The sequence below is a fragment of the Protobothrops mucrosquamatus genome, unplaced genomic scaffold (assembly GCF_001527695.2).
Source record: "Protobothrops mucrosquamatus isolate PMUCROS unplaced genomic scaffold, P.Mucros_1.0 scaffold_182, whole genome shotgun sequence".
In the NCBI taxonomy this organism is placed as follows: Eukaryota; Metazoa; Chordata; class Lepidosauria; order Squamata; family Viperidae; genus Protobothrops; species Protobothrops mucrosquamatus.
This window is the reverse complement of record NW_015386258.1, coordinates 150,277-170,835: the sequence shown is the minus strand read 5'-3', so window position 1 is coordinate 170,835 and position 20,559 is coordinate 150,277. Positions and strand designations below refer to the sequence as shown.

At 38.9% G+C, this 20,559-nt stretch overlaps 1 protein-coding gene across 2 annotated transcripts; it reads left to right on the top strand.

The window, feature by feature from the left end:
* Positions 1-7,738: 7,738 nt before the first annotated feature.
* On the top strand, positions 7,739-19,201 carry DDX59 (DEAD-box helicase 59). 2 transcript variants are annotated; one of them, XM_015823932.1, is made up of 8 exons: positions 7,739-7,786; positions 10,138-10,943; positions 11,656-11,823; positions 13,201-13,290; positions 14,040-14,291; positions 15,065-15,217; positions 15,960-16,088; positions 17,165-19,201. In XM_015823932.1, the coding sequence occupies exons 2-8, from the start codon at positions 10,149-10,151 to the stop codon at positions 17,426-17,428; spliced, it is 1,851 nt and encodes a 616-aa protein (XP_015679418.1). In that variant the 5' UTR covers positions 7,739-7,786; positions 10,138-10,148; the 3' UTR covers positions 17,429-19,201. The 2 variants fall into 2 exon arrangements, with proteins under 2 accessions (XP_015679418.1, XP_015679411.1); XM_015823925.1 differs by having other exon boundaries at positions 7,739-7,974.
* Positions 19,202-20,559: the final 1,358 nt, after the last annotated feature.

Here is a 20,559-nt window from a genome sequence, read left to right as displayed (position 1 = left end):
AATAGGCTAATGATCTCCATGTAAATCATGCAATGAAACAGAAGCCGTTGTTGTACACTGACATGACAGCTGCAGCTTGGTACACAATTAATAATGAGACATAGTAAATAAAATTTGGCACTCAGGAATTGCTTCAATAAATGTCTCTCAACTAGGCATGTCAAAAGTCAGATAGTGATTGTTCATACATTACATTAAAGCATTGATTCTTTAATTCTGGTTTATTGAAACTACGGTGGAATGGTTAAACCTTTGTGCCAAAACCAAAGAAGTAACATTATAGCTTAGCACAGGAGTGTCCCATGCTGGCTGGGGAATTCTGAGAGTTGAAGTCCACAAATCTTAACGTTGTCAAGGTTCAACACTCCTGTATCAACCCAGTCTAGACTAAAACCATACAAACTACCTTAGGGCTTACTGTACTGTGATTTATGAATCAAGCCTGTCATTGTGGAAACAACATGAGTGGTTTATTATGTAGCAAAACTATATTGATAGTACCGTATGCTGCATATAGACCTAAAAGATGTAATTGTTTAATGTATTTGTCCTGCCATTTCAGGCCTTCACAACAGAAGACTTGTGAGGCGATGTAGCCTCATTCTCAATTATATTATTGTGGCAATTGTTTATGATTCTTTGTCATACCTTGAGGGAAAGCCCTATGTATCCTAATTCTTTTGAAATAATATGCAATGGATTACTGTCAGAAACAAAAATGCATTCCTCCAGGAATATATCATTGGTTATCTGAGAATAGAAAATACCCACTTCATTTTATTCCACAGCAAAAAAAAAATATCAAAAATATATCAGGAAGAATTTTGAAAGATACAGTAATTACAGCCATACCTTGCATTTCAAAAAGCAATATTAACAAATTATCCTAAAATGGTTCATTGGACATTAGGTAAGGCACACTGAAAACAGCTATCATTTTTCAACATCAGCCCTGTTAAATAATAACTCTCTTTTTTAGTAGGTTAATATATAGCTAATAGTCTAGCAATATATGACTTTATCAAAATGAAGAGGTTAAGGCTAGCATTGCAGAATGTGGGATGACCACTACATTGATAGATATTCATCTATTCTGAAAAGGCCTTTGGCCATGTTATCCTTTGATCATTATCCATCGTCATGCCTCCATTTTTTCAGCAGGCTAAGCTGCCTCTTGTCTGACTATTCCCCTGGCTGTGGCTCTTCCCCATTTCCCAAGCTATAAACCTTACCACCATTGGTGTTTGGGTCACATCAAGGATTCTACCTTTTTGCTCCTCACATCAAATGTCTTCACTAAGAGCATGTTCACGCCTCATTCCTTTCAACTCATCTCAAACACCTTCTTGAAAGCAATGCCAGGATGGAGAAGGGAAATTAAGCTGAGGGATCTAAGTTGCACGAGTACTGCTGCTGGGTTTCACTTAGTGGGCAAATGGAGAAATGGGTGATGGCACAGTGTTAGAGGACAGAGCGAGGACAGAGTGCTGTATCCTGGGCAATTTGCTCCTTTAGAATGGCAGAGAAGCAATAAGATTGAGTTGGCAGTCCAGCTGAGTTCTGGGACTAAAATAAATTGAAATTTTATTAGGCAAAGGAAGAGATTATAGGACCTTTAAAAAGATGGGTTCAAGGCAATGCTATTAACTTTAAAGATTATTTTTTTTATCAGAATGGTAAGAGGCCCTTACAGCTGTTTAAGAATTTCCATTATCCCATGAGCAAGGAGTAAGGCAGGGGTCTTCAAACTTGGCCCTTTTATGACTTGTGGACTTCAACTCCCAGAATTCCTCAGCCAGGCATTCTGGCTGAGGAATTCTGGGAGCTGAAGTCCACAAGGTATAAAAGGGCCAAGTTTGAAGACCCTTGGAGTAAGGTAGACATGTCAAACACAAGGCCTGGGGGCCGGATGTGGCCCGCGAAGTGGTTTCATGTGGCCCGCGAAGCCATCCTGGAAACAGTGAGGGAACGGCCCCCGCTGCCTTGGCCCTGGCCCTGGCCCAGGGTGGCCAGGAGCCAATGTACAATTTTGTGGTGGCCATCTATGCTGAAACGCATTCAGTTTTAGCTCCACAAGGCTGTCTAGAAACACCGAGGAACCAGCCCCTGCTGTGTCGGTCCCGCCCCCTGGGTGCATGCTGGGGAGGTGTCACCCTTTGTGAGGAATGAAGAAATGGACCATGCCTTGGCGGTTGCCCTGGTCCCACCCCCTTCTGCCAGAGACCCTCAGATCTGTCCCACTCCTGCCCAGGCCCCCAGAGGCACCCTTGATGCGAACAATGTAGAGCTGGCCACGCCCACCCAGTAGGCCGCACCCATCCTGACCACACCCCCCCCGAGGGCAACCACAATGCTGATGCGGCCCTCAATGAAATTGAGTTTGACACCCCTGGAGTAAGGCATGAAGAAAATACTTATTAGCATATGTTATTTTCTCAAATTTCTACATTCTAGGACCAGAAAAAAAACCTTCTGAGATTCATTTGATTTTTATAATTCCAATTGACATTGAAATGATATTGTCATTTCTGACATTTAGATAGGCATATTAGATAAAATAGCTCATATCAGGAAAGAAGTCAATATTTATTGGCAAGTGGCTGTTATTTTGAGGGAGAAAACTGTCAATTGACACAGAAGTCAGTAAATCCCATTGAAGTCAATGTAAATTATTTTTGAGTAAACCTATTTAAGATTATATCATACAGCTAGATCTATAGATTTAAAGATTCAATCCCTTGCACTAGATATTAAATGAATAGCAAAAGTTATACACTGTAGGAGGCTGTATGAATTCAGCCAATTTTTGTATGTGAATCCAACCAACTTTGTTTATTCACTATGAGGAATACTATAATCATAGATTAAGCAATGTAATGTAACTTCCAATATTCTAGGTAATTTCATTTAAAGGCATAGCATTGAAAAAGACATTCTCCACAGACTGAATGAACAATTGTAGTTAAGGGAATATCAAACAAACATTAAGCATGACACCTCACATACAGCCATCACTGTGTAACATATGCAAAATATTTAAATTTAGAATGTTGCTATATCTAGGAAAGTTTGCCTATTGGCTTGCTTCATATTAAGTTAGAACCATATGCTTCTTCAAGATAAGAAACTGGAGGATGGAGAAAGGTGTACAGTTTGTTTAGAGGCTGCTGCTGTTCAACAACTCAAGATAGAAACATGGATTAAAAATATATAGAGTGCAGTAGCACCTTTAACTGACTCATTACAAGAAGTGTGGGTTTCCTAGGCAACAGCCAGCCTATTTCCCCACATGCATGAACCACATAAGGTAATAACTAGCTTTCCAGGCCAGCAAGAATTGTATTTAAACATTTGATCTGTACAGAAATCAGGTCTAAGTTGAAGAATTCTATGTTAGAAAGTTGCATATTAGTATAATTCCACCATTTCACAGGATTCAGCCATTAGACTCTATGTAGTCCCTCCCCTCTATTATTATTACAATTAGAATTCATAAGAAGACAAATAATCATGTATGTATAGCTTTATCTGGACTGCTCTTGAATGAAGATTGCAGCGTACAAAGGAGTAGAGGGCATTCAAGGACTAAATGGGAAGGAAAACTGTTCTTTAAATGCTTGGAGACATCTAGGAAGTGCAATAGTCAGCTCTTAGCACTGAAACTTGACAGCAGGACAGATTGATCTGAGATACAATTGCTAAAAATGGTGCAGAAGGAATATGTTCTATTTTCACAGGCTTTTTTCGATTTAGGCAATCAAAAACAGCACCTGCTAAATAGGTTGTCTATTCACTTAAAAATAAAATTTAAGTAGGGAATATTAGTTTAGAATTGGGGGGTGGCACCTAGTTGACAAGCAGCCAAACATGATCAGATCTGCTTAGTATTAGTTATTAATATTTCCATCAAGAAATCCCAGACTTACAGACAAAACTGGGAATTTGGAATATCCTAGAAGGTAGCTTCAAAATCTAAGGGACTGGTTTGGACAAAACTCAGCAGCACTTTTTCGTGTGGCTGCTGATAAAAACAGGATCGCCAGCATGATTGCCAACATCCGATAACGGATATGGCACAAGAAGAAGAAGAAGAAAGTAGCAATAGGAAACCAATTCTGCATGTTCCATGAAAGCTATATAATCAAACAATCAACAAGAACTAATTTCTTGTTTGTTAGGGTTTACTAAAATACAATACACATATAGCAACAACCACTTAAATCATGTGATCAACAAAACAACGGGCAAGACCATTTCTATGTTGAGATAGGACATCATCATCATACAAGTCAATAGACCACAGTCCAGTCTTATGCAGTAATAAATTGAATGGTCTTTATGGTGTTCAGATTATCCTTCCTGAGTCTGAATACTTATGTCGTCCAAGTGGCACAAATCTAAAAAAAAACCCAAATTATTAAAAAGTTTTGCAAAACTCTCAAGGTTTGCAGGAGAGATGTATTTCCTCCCTGTCCCACTCCATCGTTGTCCCCTTCCCCTTCCTACCTATCCCCCTCTCTCTCCTGCCTCTGTCCCTCTCTTCTCCATTTCCCTCACTCTCCCTTCCTCTCCCTTCCCTCTGATAATCTTCATGGATGAAATCATGAAAACATTTAAATTCCCCCCTCCATATGTTTCTACCCATCCTTCTCCTTGTCCCATTCCCTTCCCCCTCTCCCCTCCCTCCCCTCCCCTTGATCTTTTCCCTGGCCTACTGTACCTTTTTCTCCCCTTCCTCTCTTCCTACCTATCCCCCTGCCTTTCCTGCCTCTCCCCCTCTCATCCCCATTCCCTCCATCCTCCCTCTCCCTCCCGTCTCCATTACCTCTGCATGGATGGAGTCTTAAAGACATTATAATTCCTTCCCCCCCCTTTGTCTCTACCTGCCATTCTCTCTATCCCCTCCCGCTCCCCTCCCCTTGCTACTCCGCCCCAGCTCATTCTACCTCTTCATCCCTCACCCTTTCCTTATCCCCCTCCCCCTCTTGCCTCTCCCTCTCCTCCTCCCCTCCCTCTCCCTTACCTCTGATAATAATCTGCATGGATGAAGTCATAAAGGCATTATAATTCCCTCCTGCCTATTTATGCATACTTTCCCTTCTCTCCCTGTCCTGTCCCACTTCCCTCCCCTCTCCTACTGGGTCCGCTCCACTTCTTCATCCTCCTCTCCTTTCCCTTCTTCATCCCCTCCCCTCCCTTCCCGTCCTGTCCCCCTCCTCTCTCTCCCTCCCCTGTCCTACCCATCCTACTCCGCCTTTTTGTCTCCTTCTCCCTTTCCCCCTTCCCTGCTCCTCTCCTCTCTTTTGACCTTTTCTTCCTCCCATTCCCCATACCAAAATATCCTTCCTGTTCTCCTCCCCCTGATCCTGGTCCTGACTCTCAACCTCACCCTCCCTCTCAGCCTGTCCCTCCCCCTTTCACTCTCACTCTCATCTTTCCCCGGCCTAACCCTCTCACTCCCACCCTAAACCTAACCCAAACTCTCACCCTCACTTACCCCTCTGAGACTTGGCTACAAAAGGAGGGAAGCTTCCCCAGAGTCCAGGAGCCCTACTGAAGAGCAACTGACCTCAAGGAAGGCATCGTCGCTCTGATAACTGGTAACTGAAAGTAACTGATACTTTAGCTTGCAGGGATGAAGTCATAAAGCCCAAGGAGATGACCTGCCTCCCTTATCGTCCTATCAAAGGGCACCTGCTCCTGCACCATTGTGACCTACACTCATGCCACACAAATGTCTCTAGGAAGCTACCAAACCAATCACTAAAGCTGCCTAATTGTGATTTTTTGTATGGAAGCCATAGATTTTGTGGTGTGGATTACTTCTTGTTATACAACCTCCACTAAGCCCTTCAGCACTGTTGAGCAGCTTAATAGTCGGTTGTTTGCTTTCTAAAGTCAGGGGTTGAAGCACACTTGACTGTGTTTAGGGTAGATCTTGAAGTAGATTGCCCCATTGAAATCAACAGGACTGAATCTAACAGAACTCACTGCTTTTAGTGGCACAACTTAGACAAAGTTTGAATCCAGGCCATTGACTGGAAAGACCAATAGATTTTAAAACCAAATTAATCAGTCTGTCCCATTTAGACCCAATGCAATATATGCTTTGCATTCTTTTTTGTTTGAAAAAGGGAAAAAAATCTTTGAAATGTATTACTTTCTTTTCCTGTTGTTTGAAGTCTGTCTACCACATATGTCTCTGTCACCTTGTCTTATTTACTGAGTGAAGCTCCTTCTGTTTTCCTCATGAAAGAGGCAGGGCTCTATAAACAATTGAAAAGTGACAGTGGAAATGGAATATGGGGGTAAAATTAAATTGCATGCAAACCTACCTTAGGGGATCAATCTGCTTGTGTACATTAGTGATAAGAGGGTCTCCTGCTTGTGCAGGGGCTTGGATTAGAAGACCTCCAAGGTCCCTTCCAATTCTGTTATTCTGTTATTTAGGGGAACAAAGGAGCATTGAGGGTCCCTAGGGGACTGCAGAAAACTAAATGTCACATTGCAGTGGGGAACAATTTGTGACATGAGTAATAGAATGAAATAACAGGATCTGGAAGGGAAGGGATTTGTTTTTACAAACAAAAAATAAAATAAAAACCAATTGGTTCATTTACTGAATTCCTGAGTGGCTTAAGGGATAAAAAACATATTTATCCTGCCAACTGTCTAGCCAACCTCTTTTTTTTTAAAGTTGAAATAAGGCTACCCTGAAAAACTAATGTTCTTTGAAAGGACTGTCTCCATTATCCTGACAAACCAGGCCTTGTCCCTTTGGATGTGAAGACAGCTGACAGCAGTTACAAACATTTATGTGTGATTTGTGCATGGTGGTGGTGGGAAGTATATGCTTTAATGATAATAACAGAATAATAACAGAATAGTAGAGTTGGAAGAGACCTCGGAGGTCTTCTAGTCTATTCCCCTGCACAAGCAGGAGACCATATATTATTTCAGACAAATGGTTGTCCAATCTCTTCTTAAAAACTTCCAGTGTTGGAGCATTCACAACTTCTGGAGGCAGGCTATTCCACTGATTAATTGTTCTAATTGTCAGGAAATTTCTCCTTAGTTCTAGGTTGCTTCTCTCTTTGGTTAGTTTCCATCCATTGCTTCTTGTCTTGCCTTCAGGTGCTTTGGAGAATAGCTTGACTTCCTCTTTTTTGTGGCAAGCTCTGAGATATTGGAACACTACTATCATGTCACCCCCTCATCCTTCTTTTCATTAAATTACACATAGCTTTCCAATGCTTATGAAAGGGGTGATCGGAGCCAACAACGGCTTTGTCCTCTTTTTTCCCCTTTGTTAGGAATATTATGCCCGGGTTGCAAAACTTCAAACCATCACTAGAGGGAGCAACAGACGAGTAAACTTCAATCTTCTATCGCCACCAAGCGGTCTTTCCATTTCATGCAGCACCAGCCACTTCTGAGCTGCTTCGGGGAAAAAACCCGAGCTTCTCCACAGAACAAAGCTCGCTTTTGTTTGCATCAGGTGGGTCCTAAAGGAAAACCTTAGTCTACTTAAAAGTATGCCTTCGCGTTTTATTCAGACGTGTCCGCAACGCCCTGCCGTTGCTCACAACGCAGCCCGCGTTTCCAAGATGAACCGGAAATGAAGGCCAGCCCCTTTTCCGCTTCGGAGAATCCGAGGCGCCGTGACGACGGCTAGAACGGCAGTCAGGGTTGGGAAGCGTAAAGATCTCGGTCTCTTGCCCGCTGGAGGACGGATTTTGGGGTAGGGTGATTGAGGAAGGCTGAATCGCTTCCCACGGGAAACCGGGTCTGTCGGTCGCTGTTGTTGCAAATCGCCGCCTTTTGCTTGCATGCTGCCTTTTTGCATTGGACCGCCACTTATCCTTTCGGGTCGAGATATTTATCTGTCTGCGGGGATGTGCAGCTAGAGAGTATCGGATCCTATGGAAGAATCGCTTGAGATACATTGATCACAGATCTATGGGCTGATTTGCAGTAAGTTGGCAACGATTTTTGACCGGTTAGACTCGCAGGGGTTCTCAACCTTGGCAACTTTAAGACTTGTGGACTTCAACTCCCAGAATTCCTCAGCCAGCTTTGCTGGCTGAGGAATTCTGGGAGTTGAAGTCCACAAGTCTTAAAGTTGCCAAGGTTGGGAACCCCTGGCCGGAGAGAGGAGTTAGTTTTAAATTAAAACTAAATCTTGAGTGGCCTTCTCCTAGTAGTTGCTTATGTTTTGGCATGACTGCTTTGCCGTTTTGTTGCCTTGACCCTGATCTGGGTGCAGCTCTCCTAGTGTCTTCGAGAGTTACACGTTACATTTTTGATTAATACATTAATCAAATATGGTGCACAGAATAGGGTACCAGGGCTTCCGCTGATTTTTATTATTTTTAGAATCTCTCTTTTCAGACATTTCAACACATTTAATTTCGTTTTACATTTAGGTTTAACCCTATTGGTCCATGAACCTGGCTCTGATAAGTAGAGCTTGGGTTGGATTAAAATAAGAATAAAAATAAGGCCTAAATCTGCCTGTCCTGTTTTAATTCACAACTGCATTTATCACATATCTGTAAAGTACATTAAGGCAACCTTTTGTCTTTTTCCTGAGCATTTTGTAAATCAAAACTTATGTTCTATGATAACTGTGATAGACTGACTTAAAATTGATTAATTGATGAAGTAGTGGGTCTTATTTAGAAGTCTTTTGGGCCTTTATGATTTTAATGCTAGTTATTTCCTCATTTTTCATGGAAACATCTTTATAGGAATTGCAAGGGGGATATTAATTGCCACACAGAATCTGTTTAAAAACAACTGTTATCAAGTAACTTTAGTAAAGGACAAAGTTAAAGGTGCAGACAACCTTTCCCATCTTTTCTCCATCTGAAAACATGGAATCAGCAAAAATTTAGTTTTAACAAAGATCATTGTTTGTTTATTCTGTGTTGGTTCGAGAGGATACATAATAAAGGCTGGAAAAGTTCAGCCTGGGTGAACATTTGGGATTTTCTTTTTTAATTTCATAGAAACAGTGAAGCAAAAGAGAATATTTGAGTTAACATGAGGATATGCTTGATTTAGTCACTCAACTTGTAAATCCTATTTCAGAAACTCAATGAGGATAAACTGACATTAAGGTAATATATAATTCAGGACAACTTTTTGATGCATGTAATGTGGGGAGTGGAGGAAGTACCAGAGTGAGGCTTGGAGCTGAAAAAAAAAAGTAGGTAAAAAGTGAGGCCTCAGTTTTTACTAGCCACTGATATAAATGATATTATTTTATCTTTAGTCAAAATGACCTGGGTTACAACTGTATTGCTTCCAAGCAATGAGTGCTTTGTATTTGAAGGACAATATTGCTGATTTGGTACAGTAATGAGTTGCTTTAAGAAACAACGTTAATTTTAGATTCTGAGGCAGAGATTATATTATTAATTTATAAATAAATGTTTGCCTCAGTCATTTAAACTGTACTATGAGCAGTGTCCAGAAAGCAATGGAGGAACACAATGTTCTTTCCTATCACCTCAGCCTCTGCTAGTTAAATAGCTATCGCAGCAAAATTCCCAGAGTTATATTTTATTTCTCTGTGTTGAAACTGGAGCCTTTGCAGCCCTTCATAGCTCCATAACAAACATCAACAAAAAAACCAATTCAAAATTATGCTCATTGCTTCCATTATCAGAAAAATATTTATAGATGGATTTGGTTAAAAAAAAAAACCAATTCGTAGAAATTAGCAGGTTTTACTTGCAAGATTAACTCATTACTATGCTACTTTTCTGTTATTTAAATGCTGTAAAATGTTCCATGAATTCCAGGTTTAAATAACTCTAACACAGGGGTCCTCAACCTTGGCAGCTTTAAGACTTGTGGACTTCAACTTCCAGAATTCCTCAGCCAGCAAATTCTGGGAGTTGAAGTCCACAAGTCTTAAAGTTGCCAAGGTTGAGGAGCCCTGCTCTAACATGTGGTAAAATTAATAGACTCTAACCACAACTTACTTTATTCCAATTCAAATAAACTTGCTCCTGTATAAATGGAGAACAATCTGTTTCTTTGAGTTTCCTGTTGCCCTTGCTGAATCATATGGAAATATTAATTTGTCAGAAGATTGCCAGTTCTAATGATTGTATATTTTCATGATAGGTTCTTGAAGAATGTTTGTTCCGAGATCTCTCAAAGTCAAGAGGAATGTGATTGATGAGGAGTGCTGTGTCGCTAAGAAAAACAAACCCTCCCCCAATGAATTTGCATCTGAAAACTCTACAGAACCCAAAGAGTCCAACAAAGTAGATGCAGCAACTGTTGAGACTGACTCATTGAAATCAGTAGAAGGAGACACTGCACCACAGACATTTTTAGATTCAACTCTGGCCCTTTCTGAATCAGAGTCAGAAAACAATGAGGACTCTTGTGATGCAGAAGAACCCATAAAATCTTTCAGTAAAATTCAGCGCTGGCCACAATCCGGGGAACCTGTATGTGTGGTCTGTGGTCGGTATGGGGAGTACATCTGTGACAAGACTGATGAAGATGTATGTAGTTTGGAATGTAAAGCCAAGCACCTTCTACAATTCAAAGGGGAGGAGGAAAGCTTAAAGCCTACTAAGAGTGAACAAGCCATTTCTCAGCCTGGTGTTGCTTATGTGTATGAAGAGAATGAATTCCTGTTAAGCCTTGAGGATGAGCAGATCGAAAGTTTAAAACAGCAGCTTGGCATAGCTGTTGAAGGGCAAGGAGTTGCAAGACCCATTGTTGAGTTTGAACATTGTGGCTTCCCAGAAATTCTCAGCAGCAATCTAAAAAAAACAGGCTATGAAGTCCCAACCCCTGTCCAGATGCAGATGATTCCAGTTGGGTTACAGGGCAGGGATATTTTGGCAACCGCTGACACCGGCTCAGGAAAAACTGCAGCTTTCCTCCTTCCTGTTATAATTAAAGCTTCCGAAGAGGTAACTTTTGTTCGTTGACAGGATCCATGTTTGTTGAGAAGAATTGTTCAGACCATTCCAAAGCATTATCCTTTTGAGAAATTCTGCATTAGATCTCAAACATTGTTGTTGTTTGCCAGAGAAACCATACATCTAAGCTCTTTTTCAGTTTAGGTTTTTGTCTTTCTGTTACTTCATTTAAAATATGTGATTAAATTTGTGATATCAGCTGTGGAAGAAATTTATATCTGGGTAATTGAAATATAAATACTTCTGAAGACTGGTTTTTTTTAAAAAAGCATAATCATTGTAATGAAAGCATAAGCAAATCTTCCTTCCCATGTTCAAATGACTCCTTTCCTTCCACTTGCTCTCACTTCTTCACTAAAGGCAGAATATTGGTTTATTGGTGTATACCGCTGCAATATGTTATACATCAGGGGTCTTCAGACTTGACCCTTTTATGACTTGTGGACTTCAACTCCCAGAATTCCTCAGCCAGCGTGCCTGGCTGAGGAATTCTGGGAGTTGAAGTCCACAAGTCATAAAGGGGCCAAGTTTGAAGATCCCTGTTATAGATGGTATAATTACTGACATCACTAGATTAACCATGGATGTAGTGATGGCGTTGGGTTTGTTTGATATAAATTAACCCCTCTCGCATTTTATTTTTCTGAAATTTTTAACTAAAGGAAAAATCAGTAACCTGTTATTTGTTTTTATGCTTTTTAAGACAGAGACTTTGTCTGCTCTTATTCTGACACCAACAAGAGAATTAGCTATACAGATAGAGAAGCAAGCTAAAGAGCTCATGATTGGTCTACCAAATATGAGAACCGTTCTTCTGGTTGGAGGATTGCCTTTACCACCCCAGCTTCATCGGCTGAAGCAAAACGTTAAGGTAAATCACATTATGTTATATCCTTAAGATTTGAACGAGCATTTGATGCAGTTTACGTTCAGAATGGTAAAAGTCAGAGAACTTGATTGAAAGGGTGCCTCTATTTTATTGGCAAGTTCCAGAATAGCAGATAATTATTTTCAAAACTGGACCATAAAGGAAAAAGAAAATAAACTTTTTTCTTCTTATTCATTTGCTCAGCAAGTTAATTAAAACTTTGTTAGGAGTAACAAACTTCATAAAACAAAATGCAGTATTGTGAGATTATAAAAGTTACAGTAAAGCAAGAGGTAGTTCATGATTCATTGCTTCCATCTTTACAAAGACAAAGCCTTTTAGCATAGAGATTTTTTGTGGTATTTGCCCTCTAACATTGCTGACAGCAATGGGGTTATTTGTAGGACTCACAGTTCTTGCTCAAAGAGTAAGTAACAGCTGTGGCTTGAAGGCCCTTGCACAGCTCCATCTTGTATACTAATTGTACCCATTCCTGGATCTGGAGGTTTTCCTCAAAGTTATTCATAGTTTAATCTCCTAGTGATTGGATTACTGCAATATGTGTTCTGCATGGGTCTGCCCTTAGTACTTACTCAGAAGCTTCAGCTGGCCCAGAAATCAGCAGCATAGTAGTTCTGTATGTGCATTGATATGTGCATATGTGCATTGATAATGCCTGTACTCTGTAAACTGCACCAGCTACCCCCACAAAGTAAGAGCCTTGGATTAAATTTCTTCTCCATTTCCAGCCCCCTGAACTCGTCCATAAAAATACCCTGGTCACTAGTATTGAAGGCTTCTGAAAGATTCAGGAGAGCCAGGATGGATATAACATTTCCACCTGAGTTTACCTAGGTCAGTAACAAATGTGATCAATGCTAGGCCTTTTGAACTACAGCATGACACCCTTCTTAACAACCTTTCTTTAAAATGAAAATGAAGACAGGCCAGAAGTTATCCAGCACAGTTTTGACCACAAATGTCTTCTTCAGTCATTCTTCAACCTTCTTAAATTCAGGCAGGATCACTCTTTCTCTTAAAATATTCACTTTTGGATGCAGCCATATACCAACCAAGAAGGGCATAGATCTCAAATACTGGTAGACACAGAGGTCCAAGGAATTTTTCTCCAGGCTAATAGAATCAAACTTTCCCCAGATAACTACATCAATCCATGTTTCAACTACTTCCGCAGAACCAGTGCATCCATCTCCAAGCAAATCTAAGTAATTTTATGTTTCATGTGCCGTGAAAAATCCTGTTTTTCAAATGTAAATATTTTCTCACCTTGCGCATTTGATTTAATATGTTTGTTGGAATTTGTAATAACAATGAATTTATTTATTTTCTATTATTTGTATTTCCTGCCTCTTATTTTAGGTGATCATAGCTACACCTGGAAGGCTCCGAGAAATTTTAAAGCAATCCTCTATTCAACTTCATAATATTAAAATTGCTGTTGTTGATGAGGTAAGTGTATATTATTGCTCAAAAAAATATGTCACTAGTGTAATGGCTCTTCTATTTTGAGGGGGGAGAATAAATGACTCCTTTTTTGTGTGGTAACTAAGCACTGTAAACCACAGTCGGCAAAACATTACAATTTTAATACTGTAGTTTATGCATAATTAGATTTTTAGCAAGTTTGGGTTAACTTAGTATAAAATGTTATCTTGTAGTATCTCAAGACTTTTTCATCTGCCAACTTTTAAAGATATGTTACAGCAGTTATAAATTATAGCTGAAGATTTTCTTGTACTTGGCAAAAAGGCAGCTGAGTATGTAAAAGTGTTTCCTTTCACCTACTTTGGTCATTGAAATAGGCCAAATTTCAAACAACTTTCTATCATGCTGGACTGTTATTGTTGACAGAAGCAGTGGCCAGAAAAGAGACATAATTTGAGATTCTGGGAATATGTACTTCTTAACCAGGTTGTCTTTGTTACTCAAAGAAGCATTACTGTAATACTTTTTTTCCTTCATTACAACCACTATCTAAAAGAGTGCACTTTCTCTCTATATGGGCATCAACATTCAGAACCATCAGCTGGCATGATTATTGCTGGGAGATGAAGTTCATGCCATAGTGAAGTCGTTAAGTTTGGGAAGCGCTGATCTGAAATTCCAGATAGATGTTGATAATGAATGTAAAATAATGTTTTCACGTATCTTAAGAATAAAACAAACACTAGTTAATCCATTTCTTTTTTAAACAATAGGTTGACACCATGCTAAAGATGGGCTTCCAGCAGCAGGTGTTAGAAATTTTGGAAAATATTCCCAATGATCATCAAACCATCTTGGTGTCAGCCACAGTGCCTTTAAGCATTGAACAGCTGGCAAGCCGACTTCTGCAGAATCCAGTGAAAATAACAGTTGGAGAAAAGAATCTGCCATGCTCCAATGTTCGCCAGATTATTTTGTGGATAGAAGAGCCTTCCAAAAAGAAAAAGCTTTTTGAAATATTAAACGTTAGTATCCTCATGGGAACACAAGTCTTCGCTTCTTTTTATCGACCATAGATAATTGGGGAAAAATGAGCTAGAACCCTTGCTATAATCAGTTCTGTTCTTGGAAATATAACCATTTAAACCATAAATTTATTCCTCTTGGGCAGCTTTTCCATTGAAATGTTGATAGTATGAATCTTATTGGTTATGTGGACTTGCATTTTACTGCATGCATGCATTCATATATGTATATGTATATATATGCGTGTGTGTGTATGTATATGGGTGTGTGGGTGGGTGTGTCTGAACCTATGATGGTGGAAGTTGCTTAAATTAAGAAACAACTAATATCCAAAGAATTAGGGCATACTCGAAGGCATTTTAGCTATGTTCGAATAGAAACCATGCCACACTATATTGTACAAGAGTGTTAAAATAGTTTGTATTGTGGCATGTTTCCTTGATAAGAAACTAAAACACCAAACCTTTGGGCTGTGAGAATTTAAACAGCTCTTTTGATTTGGTCAGATTACTTAAATCCTCATGCTGTTAAAATCTTTTTAAAAAACTATGGTAATAGAAAATAATGGCTGATATTTGCCTTCTTTTTACTATTCGAAAACTATTCAAAACATTACTACTTCTGGCTTAGTAATATTGGAAAATAGTTGGCTAGTCCTTTTGCTTTATTTACCACCACTAAATCTCACACTATTCCATTTATCTTTTTTTGGTACATAAATTAATATTTTTTACCTTATGCTCACTGTATTCTCCCTGTTCCCCCTTTTTAGGATAAGAAACTCTTTAAGCCTCCAATACTGGTATTTGTGGAATGTAAGTTGGGTGCTGATCTTCTGAGTAATGCTGTTCATAAAATCACAGGTTTACAGACAACCTCGATGCATGCTGAGAAATCACAGTCAGAAAGAACTGCAATTTTACAGGTTTGTAAACATCTGGGGCCTATCTAGAAGCTAGCTAAATCTGTGGTTAAAGAACTCTAAACCAGAGGTTCCCAAGGTTATGTATGAGGACCTATGAAGTTCCGCAAAGTCAGATATTTCAAAATTTCTATGTTTTAATTTCTAATACAGTAAATATCGATACAGTAGCTGCAACCCATATAAACTAAGCTCTTTGGGGTACTCAGTCATTTTTAAGAATATAGAGGGGTCTTAAGACCAAAATAATTGAGAACTAGATACAGCACATAGCTATTAGGTAGAGCAGGGGTCTTCAAACTTGGCCCTTTTACGACTTGTGGACTTCAACTCCCAAAATCCCTCAGCCAAGCACGCTGGCTGAGGAATTTTGGGAGTTGAAGTCCACAAGTCGTAAAAGGGCCAAGTTTGAAGACCCCTGAGGTAGAGAGTTTGAGATTTGAGATTGACCTCTTAGTGAGTTTCCTTTTAGATGAAAGTTATTTTTCATATCGCAAAATATATCTCAAGATCCATTGTGTTGGCTAAAGCAGCGATGGAATCAGATTTGGGAATTTAAGTTCATAGGAAATGTCTTGTGAGGAAAATGCTTTCAGCTTTATTAAATTACATAGGTGCTTCTTTATTGTTCAGCTGTTGTTTTTGTGTTCTTTGAAATGTATTCAGAATTTTTGCTGACGTCTTTGTAATTTTGAAAAGTATATTTCTATTGATGAAAATAATGTTTATATTTCCCTTGTGGTAGGGATTATTGCAAGGGGAATATGAAGTTATAGTAAGCACTGGAGTCCTTGGGCGTGGACTTGACCTTGTCAATATTAAGCTGGTTGTGAATTTTGACATGCCATCTAGCATGGATGAATATGTGCACCAGGTAAATATACTTTCTGATTTAAAAGGCACAGTGTGATATTGAACCTTTCAACAAAAAGCAAGCCTCATTGCTCAAAAGTCCTACAAAGTGTTTGATGATACAAAGTGGACAGTGGAGAAAGGACTTTTAAAATTAGAAGTTCACTCCTGAGTATGTTACACATTATAAACAGTGCCTAAAGAGGTACATTCTGTGTTATGCTATAGGGCAGTGGTGGCAAACCTATGGCACGCGTGCCAGAGGCGGCACTTGGAGCCCTCTCTGTGGGCACATGCACTGTCGCCCCAGCCCCGCCTCCTCCCACGGCCCCCTCCTCACCAGAAGCCCACTGGAGAAGAGTCGCCCCCAGGCATGGCCCACATAAAGCAGCACAGCCAAAGACATGATAGCCGGGCAGCAGAGACAAGACTCTGCCCTTGCGCCCCGTCGCGTCCAGATGATGCTGTGGGGCACAGACAGAGGGCATGGCCACCATGGCGCTGCTGGGCTACCTGGGTGATCTGTGGTGGGCCATGGAGGTGGTGGGTGGCCCAGTGGGCACAGTGGAGCGGTGACGGGGGGCAGTTTTGGGGCACTCGGTCTCTAAAAGGTTTGCCCTCACTGCTATAGGGTTAAACAATGAATTTATTTTTCCAAGCACATTTTGAAGAAACAGGTAACAAGACTAGCATTCATTTAAACGTCTATGGAGATTCTTAATCATCCAGGTTATAGTTGTCCCAAAGGTGCTTTTCAAAAAGCAACTGGACTTTCTTTGTTTTTTTTTTCTTGAAAACATTTTGTGCCTCATCCAAGAAATTTCTTGAATGAGAAGTGAAACGTTTTCAAGAAAAAAACTAAGAAACTCCAGTTGCTTTTTGAAAAGCACTTTTGGGAACATTCATTTAAATAACTTCCTTACTAAAACTAATTAAAATGCAGTTAGCAACATTGTTTTGTGATGTGTCAATTACTCTACATATCCTGTCCTCCCCCCCCCCAAAAAAAAATCTTGTGGCTGTAAGTTCAGGACTATCTGTACAGTTACCTATAACATTTGTCATTGATTATAAGTACCATTGCTTTTCCTTTTTTAGGTTGGAAGAGCAGGTCGGCTGGGTCACAATGGAACTGCAATTACATTTATTAATAATAACAGCAAGAAACTTTTCTGGGATGTGGTAAAGCGAGTTAAACCAACTGGCACCATTCTCCCACCTCAGTTATTAAATTCTCCATATTTACATGACCAAAAGCGGAAAGAACAGCTGAGGAGCAAAGAATATCCGAATGATCTTGTAACTGGGGACAATCTTATGGACATTATTAGAAAACACGATAAAAGTACTTCTCAAAAGTAACAAGCTAAATTTAAAAACATAATTTGTTTATGTTAACTTGTTTTATATGCAAAATTTCAATCCATTTCTATGGATGTGCTTCAATAAAATATAAGTTTGTAGCCTCATTAATTCAAATGAGAGCTAAGCGAGGTATTAAATTTATTTTTTTTTCATTTAAACTGATGCTTAATTTTGGTGAGAGCTGATAGTTTATACATCTCCATGCTTATGAGATATAAAGAGTGCCAAGATAATGACTTATCCTGGATCATTTTATACAGTATTTCATTAAGGGCTTAGATCTCAGGTTAAATGGCAAAATACATATGTATTTTCAATGGCTGGGTTTAGTGCAATTTATGTAGAGAAATGGGGAATCAGGAAATCTCATTCACTGTTATCAAATATTACAGCATTCCACATATGCATTATTTAGTAGCGATTAATCTGAGGGATAAAGGTATTTAAATAGTCATGAACTAATTTAAGATGTGCCTGATGAACTGAAATGCTTTGTGCAAAATAAGCAATTCTGAATTTGTTTCTTGAAGTGGCTGGTTTTATAGCATGGAAAAGCAAAAGAATGTAAGAAGCACAGAGAGTAACTTCAGTATGGATTAAAATGAAGGCTGTGCTAGTCTTAAACTTATTTAAAATGTACATTTAAGTTCAAATTCAAAAGATGTTGAGACAAACAACTGGTCAAATACTTCTGAAATATATTATTTATTCAGCTGTACCTATTAGCAAAGATTAAATGTTGTATGAGGGGGGGTTAATCTTGTTTTCTTACAAGTAATTATTTCCAGTCCTAGTTCAGACTGATAGTTAATTGGGCAAATAAATTCAATTCACGTGTGTCAGATTTTTTGCCTGGACGGGAATCCAAAATTGAAAAAGGGCAAAAAGATCTTGAATCTGGGATGGTTATCTATTCAACTCAGTAGTCAGAAATCTCTAGAATGAGTAATTGTACCTTTTGAGTATCTCGTTTTGAAATTAAAACATGAAAAGATCATTGGCTACCTGGCTGCACAGTAATACATGTGTATAGAAGAACTTCAGCAGAATACAAATTTAATATGCAAGTAGTGTGAGCTTCAGTTTTGGGCATCATTAATTAACGGGCAGATCAAGAAGAGATTTCTACCTACCAGATCTTTCAGCCAGTAGTGAGTATTGAGCTAGATCAGATCTTCCCAGTCTGGGTACTTTCAAGATAGGTGGATATTAATTCCTCAGGTTTTCGGCAGTATTCATGTTGGCTAGGAATTCTGGGAATTATATCTGCACATTTTTTTATTTAATGCAAATATTTATATGCTTGCATGAATCTATAGAGGGGAATTGAGTTGAGTTGGGAAAAGCTGGATGAGAGTGACCCAACAATTTACCTCAGTATAAAACAGCTTGGAATAAATATTAATGATTGCAGTGGAGGTAGAGTGGATTTCAAAAGGAAAAAGAAATACAATTCTTGAACTTGAGATACATTGATTGAATTGTGCAATCAAATTGGTGTCAACTCTTACAGAACACATAGATAGACCAGTTCCAGCCTGTCCCTCAGGTCTTCCAATGTGCTGTAGCTGAGTCCACTTTGTTGTTATTCATTATTTTCTTCTCTTTCATTTCATCTATCAAACATTATAGACTTCTCAAGATATGATATCTATTTACCTACCTACCCTACCTACTGTCAACTGACATGAAATGTCTATAAAACCCATGTTATAAAGCTGTATGAGTTTTTAATTGTCATAACTTTTTTATTTCTAGAAGAAAAATGGCTTCCTCTTTTGCTTTACTTTTTAGTAAAATTATTCAAATAAAGAGTTAATATTTTTTTATTCTACCGTGATCTAATCTTTTATTTAGATTTTGTTTAATAAATTCATACTGTCCTATAAAACTAAAAAGTCTTACTGTGGAAAAAGGGAATCGACAAATCTGAAAAAAAGTCTATGCTAACTTAGACCATGGCTTTTTAATTTGTCCTCTCAATTTTTATTACAGTCTAGAAATACAGCCTGAGACAATAGTTGACTATGGCTAGCCACACTCAAGGCTCCACTTTCATCTAGTTGCAAGATGGCTTTGCAGACACTTAGGGATTTGAAAGGCTGTTCTTAGACTTATTTATTTGTTTATTTAACATATGGCATGAAAGAAATGGATAGCAGCAGTAAGGACATATAGAAAGAACATAATAGTACGATGCACATAAGATGGAGATTTTGTAAGGTTATAAAAAATCCAAGAAGTTATATATTAAATTACAAATTCCATTTTAAAATCGAGGGCACTCTGCTATGCCATACTTATCAATTGGAAGGCTTAAATCTAGGAAGCCCCCCCCCCCCCCGGATATCTGCACAGCAGTTGTACAATACTAACTTCGGTGCAAAATCCCAGTGGAAAGAAAACTGGATTAGTGAACTTCAAGACTTGGGAAAGAATATAACTGACCATAGACAAAAATTAGCGGGTTTTGATGCTATCTGCCAGTGCTGGAAAACTTTGAACAGGATTCACAATTTAACATGGTATCTGTCAAGATTGATCATATTATGCTTAGCTGCCATCAGAGCTTATGCAGGAGGACAAGTAGACTGCCTCCAATTAACAAATACTATGCTTAATTCGATAAAGTCCTAGATATTAATATATAGAATACTTATTTTATCTTTGTTAGCCAACATATTTTAAAATGCTCTTAGATAATTGAATTATACAAGCTCTAGAGGTGCAAAATTGGAGAAGGGACATAGCTATCACAGAAAAGATGTACTAGTAACTTGGCTTCAGATTTGAAAGCTGCAGGTACCTAGTGGCTACCTTGTGTTTTAAAGTATTTAAAGGTGACAATTAACTTCTCTGAATTTTCAGCAATATTGTCCCCATGGGTCTTCATACTGCCAACAGAATAGACTGTATTTCAAAACTGGGAACCTAATTAATCTTGTGGCCATCTAGGCTCCAGAAGTGGTTCTTAGGTTTCAGGGCAAATACTATAATTTAATTTTCTAATAACTGAGTTCCAGCTAATTTCCTTGCAATACTGTGCTAGGGTCATCAGTGCTTTTTAAAGGCCACTTGGCATTTTTGAAAGTATTGTTGCATCATCTGCCGAGATAGAAATTTGTCTT

Bases quoted from the DNA above. Each gene is read 5' to 3' on its own strand.
- DDX59 (XM_015823932.1), top strand. From the start codon at position 10,149: ATGTTTGTTCCGAGATCTCTCAAAGTCAAGAGGAATGTGATTGATGAG. The intron at 15,218-15,959 runs GTTTGTAAACAT...CCCTTGTGGTAG, and splicing joins AAAGAACTGCAATTTTACAG to GGATTATTGCAAGGGGAATA. The intron at 16,089-17,164 runs GTAAATATACTT...TTCCTTTTTTAG, and splicing joins TGGATGAATATGTGCACCAG to GTTGGAAGAGCAGGTCGGCT.